This window comes from Microchirus variegatus, assembly GCF_963457635.1.
Source record: "Microchirus variegatus genome assembly, chromosome: 21".
In the NCBI taxonomy this organism is placed as follows: domain Eukaryota; kingdom Metazoa; phylum Chordata; class Actinopteri; order Pleuronectiformes; family Soleidae; genus Microchirus; species Microchirus variegatus.
In genome coordinates, this window is record NC_139822.1 from 9,975,321 (window position 1) to 9,984,600 (window position 9,280).

The window sequence follows — 9,280 nt, forward strand, 5'->3', positions numbered from 1 at the left end:
TCACAGAGGCGTTCAGGGCCCAGAGAAAATCTGGAAAAGAGAAACACCACTGACTTCGTTAGGTGTGTGTGTGTGTGTGTGTACAGGTGATGAAGTCACTCACTCACCTGTTTCTCTAAAAGCTTCCTCTGTCTCCACGGTGACGTTGAGCAAATCTGAGAAAAAAACAACAGTGAAAATAAAGGTTTGGTTCATTACGGTCCTCCCCCTCCTCCCCCCCTCCTCCACAGTTACCTGTTTGATTGGCGGCAGAGCAGAGCGACTCAGTGGCGCCCCTCAGTGTTGAGTTGTGATGCAGCGAGCTGAGGCTGAAGCAGTCGACGGCCGCTCGATCGCACTCACACAACGACTGCTGACACGGCTCGACAACATCTGCCAGAGACACACAACAACAACACAATAACACAACGACTGCTGACACGGCTCGACAACATCTGCCAGACACACAACAACAACACAATAACACAACAACAACACACTCACACAACCACTGCTGACACGGTTCGACAACATCTGCCAGAGACACACAACAACAACACAACAACAACACACTCACACAACCACTGCTGACACGGCTCGACAACATCTGCCAGAGACACACAACAACAACACAATAACACAACAACAACAACACACTAACACAACCACTGCTGACACAGCTGGACAACATCTGCCAGAGACACACAACAACAACAACAACAACACAACACGACGACTGCTGACACGGCTCTACAACATCTGCCAGAGACACACAACAAAAACAACACAACAATACAATAAAACAACAACACAACGACAACAATAACACAACAACACAATAAAACAACAACACAACAATGACAACAGCAGAACAACAATAACAATGACAATAACAACAACACCACAATAACACAACAACGACAACAATGACACAACAACAATGACACAACAACACAATAACAAAACGACAACACAATAAAAACACAAATATCTCAACTGTTTGTAACGTCTTATTCAAATCACACAGACACACACACAGACAGACACACACACACAGAAGAACAGCTGCTCTCACCACAGCTGCTGTTTGTCGATGAACAGGTGAAGTTCTCTGGGAGAAGTGTCAGCGTCTGCCTGCAGGGGGCAGCGTTCTGGTAACACAGTCTGTGAGCGTCGCAGCAGCTGAAGTGGACAGGAAACCAGAGACGGATGTCAGGTCAAATGTCAACACTGAGGCTGTCCATGTCAGTAAACGTGTTTTATTTTGTAGGAATAACGACGAAAATTAAAGATAACGTAAAAATGTGTATTTTATTTTGTAGGAATAACGACGAAAATTAAAGATAACGTAAACGTGTATTTTATTTTGTAGGAATAAAGACTAAAATGAAAGATAACATAAAAACGTGTATTTTATTTTGTAGGAATAACGTCTAAAATGAAAGATAACGTAAACATGTGTATTTTATTTTGTAGGAATAACGTCTAAAATGAAAGCTCAGACATCATTTCTCACGTCTAAATCTTTTTCAGTTGCTGTGTTGATTTTAATTTACTTTTATTACTGAGATGATTGTACTTTTATTACTGTTTTGTTTCTAATTAATCTGTTCACTCTGTAAATAAAGTTATGATGATGACGATAAAATGATGTGTTATTGCGCTCACACACACACACACACACACACACACACACACACACACACACACGTCTCTCTCTTATCTTATTAACCAATAATGAAAAGTATCTCAGTGGAGACGATGGTTTGTTTTCAATCTTCTCTCTGTGATCATCAACAATCTTTGTGCTCCGTTGAGTTTTGTGAGTCTTTGTGTTCAGCTTCAGTCGACACGTTTGATCAAGTGCTGCTTTGTAAACCACTCACTCTCCCACACCAAAGTCCATAGAGAAAACCAGTGATTTTAGCTCACAGGGACACAGGAGCTGCTGGTCCTCTGCTGCCTCGTGTGGTCACTTTGTGTCACTTAAATAAGTCTAAATTAAATATTTTGAAAGCCGAATTGATTAAAATCAGACATAAATATGGTGTGAAAATGGTATAAAATTGAGTGAAAATTGTGAAAATAGTGTGAAATTGAGTGAAATGGTGTAAAATTTAGTGAAATGGTGTAAAATTGAGTGAAAATTGTGTGAAATTGATTGAAAATGGTGTAAAATTGAGTGAAAATTGTGTAAAATTAAGTAAAAATTTTGAAAATGGTGTGAAATTGAGTGAAAATGGTGTAAAATTGAGTAAAAATTGTGAAAATGGTGTGAAATTGAGTGAAAATGGTATAAAATTGAGTGAAAATTGTGAAAATAGTGTGAAATTGAGTGAACTGGTGTAAAATTGAGTGAAAATTGTGTGAAATTGATTGAAAATGGTGTAAAATTGAGTGAAAATTATGTAAAATTGAGTAAAAATTGTGAAAATGGTGTGAAATTGAGTGAAAATGGTGTGAAAATGGTGTAAAATCTACACCATATCTACTGCTGCCTGGTGTGGTCACTTTGTGTCACTGAGTTAAGTCTAAATACATTATTTTAAAAGCCGAATTTTACCAAATCAGTCATTGTAAGTTAGTGATGGAGGCAGCAGTGGATCAACAACTCCTGTGAACTCCTGTGTGCTGTGATGTTAAAATCACTGGTTTTCTCTATGGACTTTGGTGTGGGAGAGTGAGGGGTTTGCAAACGTCAGTTTACACAAGGAAAAGTCCGTCTGACAGTGAAGATAAAGACGTGAACGCGTTCTTACGATATCATAGACTTGGTAGAACAACCACTAGAGGGCAAACTTTCTCTCTAAACTGCTCTGTGACTGGTCAAAGTCTCATTTGTAAACTCACACCAAAGTCCATAGAGTAAACCAGTGATTTTAACATCACAGCACACAGGAGTTCACAGTTGTTGATCCACTGCTGCCTCCATCACTAACTTACAATGACTGATTTTGTCACATTCGGCTTTTAAAATAATTAATTTAGACTTAAATCAGTGACACAAAGTGACCACACGAGGCAGCAGAGGACCAGCAGCTCCTGTGTCCCTGTGAGCTAAAATCACTGGTTTTCTCTATGGGTAGAACGTGAACATGTGACGTAGACGTCGTAGACTTGTGTTTCTATGCTCTGAACTCACACGTCCAGAGGATCCACAGGACGTCCAGCAGCCACAAATCTGCAGGAGCAGCCGTGATCGTCCAGGTCTCTCGGACAAAGACCCGTCTCACAGTGAAGCCTCAGCGCGAAGCTCAGCAACGACGGGAAGTTATCGAAGAGAGCGTGGAGCCAGGTGAAGCGAAGGCCCAGGCAGTCTGTGGAAACACACACACACACACACACACACACACGCACACACACACAAACATACACTAGAGCAGACTGATTCAATCACAGATTAAATCACAGATAATCCTGTCGGCCGAGGCCAGCGAAGCGTGCGGTGTGGAAAATGACTCGGGCCGCAGCTCGCCACAGGCCACGCGATCCCGCCGCGCTGATAACCAGCAGAGGCACCGTGTCCCAGAACATCACAGCATCAGCATCAGCAACAGCATCAGCATCATGTCAACAAGAAGAAAGTGTCAGGGAGAGAAAGAGCAGGTGGAGGACGGACACAGGAAAACACACACAGACGCTAAAGATGCTAATGCTGCTGAGGATGCTAATGCTGCTGAAGATGCTAATGCTACATCACTTTAAGGCTACGACGTCTTTAAGAACATCATCTTCACTGCGACACAGACGTTTGTAAATCACTCACTCTCCCAAACCAAAGTCCATAGAGAAAATCAGTGATTTTAGCTCACGGGGACACAGGAGCTGCTGGTCCTCTGCTGCCTCGTGTGGTCACTTTGTGTCACTACACCAAATGAAAATGAAGAATTTTGAAAGCCGAATTTTACAAAATTTTACGTTTGAACTCAGTGATGGAGGCAGCAGTGGATCAACAACTCCTGTGAACTCCTGTGTGCTGTGATGTTAAAATCACTGGTTTACTCTATGGACTTAGGTGTGGGAGAGTGAGTGGTTTACAAACTTCAGTTTCCAGTTGGAAAAATCTGTGTAACAGTGAAATGTGTTCTTAAGATATCATCGACTTAAACTGATGTTGATTTAATTTAGTTATTATTACATCATTATGTTTCTCACCCGTCAGGAAATCTGTGTTCTGGTCGCCGGCGTCTGGGTTCGGGCAGAAGAGGGAGGAGCTTCCACAAAGAGCTGAGAATTTAACATGAAACACAAAACAATCATCAGGGGGGGAAAAAAGCATTTAATAAAGTATCTCAGAATGACTTGAAATTTAGCATCATAATAGTCGGCATCGCCCTGAAAAAGGATCTGTTGAAAATATTTGCAAATCTCTAAGGAATAATTTAAATGAATTTTTGAAAATCAGGAAATGATCCATTTTCCCTGATGGCGCTAACAGCACCTCAGACAACCACACTTCAAAAAAACCTCACCTGTAACATCCATGTAATCGTTTCATTTCTTATTTCTGATTGGTGAACTACATAAAAAGAGGATTTCATTTCCACACATGCAACTCACCAGTGGGGGCAGCAGAGAGGATGAAAATCCAGGTGAGAAACATGACTCGTACCTGAGTTCAGAGAAGAAACCAGTGAGTGTGCGTCATCTTAATCAGATTAAAACACGTGTCCTCGTATAATAATCCGTACTTTTCAAACTTTAAACATGAGTTTAATTCTATTTCTGTGCCTTTAAACTTCTACTATAACATATAGTCAATATTGTGTTTTATTCTTTTACATAAAGATACATAACTATATAAAATATAGTTTTATAAATGTACTATATAACTAAATTTTAAATAAACATTAAACACAAATATACACATTTAAACAAATAAAGTGTGTTTATCTAAACTTCTGGACAATTTATTTCATGTATTTTAATGCAAATGATGCTCAAATTAAACCTTGAATACACGAATGAGTCAAATAAAACATGCAAATGTAGTATAAATGTCCCAGTTTGAGGCTGAATTAAGTATTTTAGTTGAGAATATTTAGTGCATATGGCAGCTTAAACTGAAATAATCTGCACATTTTAAATAACAACAACTGTCAAAACGACACGGTCAAACAGTGAAAACATGACGTACGTTAGAATTAAAAACACAACGTTTTACCTTCTGTGTGAAGAAGAAGATGTTTCTTCTTCAGACTCAAACACGTGTCATCGTCTTCTGTTGATGTCTCAGAATAAACTCAGCGTTTGTTGCTCCTCCCTGATGAAGATGAAGAGGAGGAGGAGGAGGATGAAGGAGGAGGAGGAGGAAGGGGAAGTGGACTTCCTGGGTTTCTCAGGTGACACCTGAGCAGCAGATTATCCTGATCTGGTTCCTGTGCAGGTATTCGAGGCTGTGGAGGAGGAGGAGGAGGAGGAAGAGGAGGAGGAGGAGGAGGAGGCCTCCTCATACTGAGAGTCTTTGTCCTCCAGGACCTGGATCTGTGACCCGGGGCTCGACCTGGTCTCACCTGGACTCACCTGATCCTCCAGGTCCTCACATCAATGACGGGTTTAATAACAGACTGCAGGAGGAGGGGGGGGGGGGGCTTTTGTGTGGAACAGGTGCTGCTGTGGATCAGTGGGGGGAGGGGGGAGGGGTCAGGTGATCACATGATGCTTATGTCACGTGACACACAGGAAGTGGATGAAATGACCTGCAGAGGGTTGTTTTCACGAGGTAACGTCAGAGGAAGTTATCCAGCTAACTTGTCTTACTCTCTGGTTACTACATTCAAGATAAACTCTAGTTATCCAGCTAACTTGAGGTTTCACTCTCTGGTTAACTACCTTCAGGTTAAACTCTAGTTATCCAGCTAACTTGAGGTTTAACTCTCTGGTTAACTACATTCAAGATAAACTCTAGTTATCCAGCTAACTTGAGGTTTAACTCTCTGGTTAACTACCTTCAGGTTAAACTCTAGTAATCCAGCTAACTTCAGTTTTAGCTCTCTGGTTAACTACCTTCAAGTTTAACTCTAGTTATCCAGCAAACTTGAGGTTTAACTCTCAGTTTAACTACCTTCAAGTTGAACTCTAATTATCCAGCTAACTTGAGGTTTAAGTCTGAATTTAGCCCAGGTTTACCAGGTTTCATCACCATGGTAACAGTTTAAACTCTAGTTATGCAGCTAACCTGAGGTTTAAGTCTGACTTTAGCCCAGGTTTACCAGGTTTCATCACCATGGTAACAGTTTAAACTCTAGTAATGCAGCTAACTTGAGGTTTAAGTCTGACTTTAGCCCAGGTTTACCAGGTTTCATCACCATGGTAACAGTTTAAACTCTAGTTATGCAGCTAACTTGAGGTTTAAGTCTGACTTTAGCCCAGGTTTACCAGGTTTCATCACCATGGTAACAGTTAAAACTCTAGTTATGCAGCTAACCTGAGGTTTAAGTCTGACTTTAGCCCAGATTTACCAGGGTCCATCACCATGGTAACAGGGTAAATTCAGACCAATCAGATCACAGGAAAAGACGTAAAAACTGCAACAAAAAAAAGTGAAGCAGATTTTTATTTCACTGACGAGAGAAAGTACAAAACTACGTTTCTCAAACATTAGATTTTCATAAATACTTTTTACAACATTCAGGTTTAAAAAAAAAAAAAAGTAATTAAATCATAAAACCTGCAATAAAATGACGCTGATGTATTGTGTGTGTGTGTGTTAAACGTAGCTGCTGCTGCTGATGATGATGAAGACGATGATGAAGATGATGAAGATGATGAACAGCTCTTTGTGTCTTTGTTTCCTCTCTCTCTGGTCACAGTTTATCGCACATCTTTGTCAAACATCTCTGCTTCAGATCTGTGTTCAGACAAAGGACACAAAGTTCTCCTGAATTCACCTGGTTCATCCTTTAACGTTAAAAACACGACAAGAATCATCGAAGCTTAGTTTTAACGGTGAGTTTCAGCTGCAGCAGAACCACGATTCACACGGTTAAGATTTATTTTCTGTGATCTGCTGTTGTTTTTCTTGCTTTTTTTTTTTTTTTAAATCACCTTTAATTGGAAACTATTTGATGAGTTTATTTTTGAAGTGTGGTTGAGGAGAGGAGATTTTACCCTCCTAACAAAAGACTCACTGAATAAAATCCACCTCAGTTTAAGTCTACAATAATGTACATAAACCACTCACACTCTCACACCAGAGCCCATAGAGAAAATCAGTGATTTTAGCTCACAGGGACACCGGAGCTGCTGGTCTACTGCTGCCTCCTGTGGTCACTTTGTGTCACTAAAATACATTTAAATAAAGAATTCTGAAAGCCGAATTTTACAAAATCAGTCATTGTAAGTTAGTGATGGAGGCAGCAGTGGATCAACAACTCCTGTGAACTCCTGTGTGCTGTGATGTTAAAATCACTGGTTTTCCTCCTCCTCCCAAACCCTCACTTAAATGTGTTGTGTGAGTCCACGTTTCCTCGTATTTGAACAGTGACGCAGACGTGGACTCGTCCAGCTTTGATTTCCATTTCAAATAAAAACCAGAGTCTAAAAATAGACGCTGAGGTCTAATTGGGGTTCGGTCTGTGTGACCTCCTGAGCCCATTAGCGGCGAGGATTCACCGCTGCTGTCGCTCTGTAACCGGCTGCTGATGATGGTTCTGGGTCCTGACGCCTCAGAGCAGGTGAAGTGATGAAGTGATGAAGTGTTGGGGAGGGGCCACAGAGAGAGGTTTTTAAAGGACAAGTGAACGGATCGACCTGGAATGATAACGTATGGATTCCGGCGTCTGTTGTTGCACTTACTTCTGGAGAAGGAGATTCTTCTGACGCGGCGACAAACCTCTGACGTGTGTTTTTCGTACCAGAAGTGGCTGTCGTCACAGAACCTGAGCCAGAATCAGCAGGAAAACAAGTCGGTTAAAGTCTACGGAACATGTTTACGTCTTTATCTTCACTGTGAGACTGACTTTAACAACAGGAAATTTGTTCACTGATTTTTTTCCCTATGGGCTTTGGTGTGGGAGAGTGAGTGGTTTACAAACTTCAGTTTCCTGTTGGAAAAGTCCGTCAAACAGTGGGATAAAGATGTAAACGTGACGTAGATATTGTAGACTTAAACTGACGTAGATTTTATAAACTAAGTCAGTTTTTTCTTGAGTGAACTGACGTTTGTAAACCACTCACTCTCCCTGCACAAAAGTCCATTGATCAGTGATTTTAACATCACAGCACACAGGAGTTCACAGGAGTTGTTGATCCACTGCTGCCTCCATCACTAACTTACAATGACTGATTTTAGTGAATTCAGCTTTTAAAATATTTACTTTAGACTTAACTCAGTGAAACAAAGTGACCACACGAGGCAGCAGAGGACCAGCAGCTCCTGTGTCCCTGTGAGCTAAAATCACTGGTTTTCTCTATGGGCTTTGGTGTGAGGAGAGTGAGTTTGAGATGTTTCACCTCCTCGTGTTCGTCCCACCCTGCACTCGTCCACAGAGACACTGAGAGAAGAACCTGCAGAGCTCCAGGAGACACGGCTGCAGCTTGTGGACGCCCACCGTCGTCGTCGCCATCGTCGCCGCCCTGCTGGACGTCCGCTCTCTCGTCAGCGGCGGCCTTCTCCACGGACAGCCTCTCAAAAGGTCAGAGCGAGAGGTCACGCTAGGACACACTTAACTATTCACTTAACCATTCAACCAACCATTCACTTAACCATTCAACTAACCATTCCCTTAACCATTCAACTAACCATTCCCTTAACCATTCAACTAACCATTCACTTAACTATTCACTTAACCATTCACTTAACCATTCAACTAACCATTCAACTAACCATTCACTTAACCGTTCACTTAACCATTCAACCAACCATTCCCTTAACCATTCACTTAACTATTCACTTAACCATTCACTTAACCATTCCCTTAACCATTCACTTAACCATTCAACTAACCATTCCCTTAACCATTCAACTAACCATTCCCTTAACCATTCACTTAACTATTCACTTAACCATTCAACTAACCATTCACTTAACCATTCACTTAACCACTCACTTAACTATTCAACTAACCATTCAACTAACCATTCACTTAACTATTCAACTAACCATTCAACTAATCATTCACTTAACTATTCAACTAACCATTCAACTAATCATTCACTTAACCATTCAACTAATCATATTGTGACTTAAATATCGTGACATCGTATCACGACTTAAATATCGTGATATCATATTGTGACTTAAATATTGTGATATATTGTGACTTAAATATTGTGATATCGTATCATGACTTAAATATCG

The 9,280-nt window shown here is 40.9% G+C and overlaps 1 protein-coding gene across 1 annotated transcript in view; it reads right to left on the reverse strand.

The window, feature by feature from the left end:
* Positions 1-6,785: 6,785 nt before the first annotated feature.
* The window catches only part of hhla1 (HHLA1 neighbor of OC90), a gene marked incomplete at both ends in the record, with an annotated part of 17,726 nt that continues 15,231 nt past the window's right edge, over positions 6,786-9,280 (reverse strand). The window contains 3 exons of the mRNA XM_083907998.1: positions 6,786-6,829; positions 7,777-7,859; positions 8,434-8,605. Coding sequence (XP_083764124.1) covers positions 6,786-6,829; positions 7,777-7,859; positions 8,434-8,605 — 299 coding nt within the window. The remainder of the gene's footprint in view (positions 6,830-7,776; positions 7,860-8,433; positions 8,606-9,280) is intronic.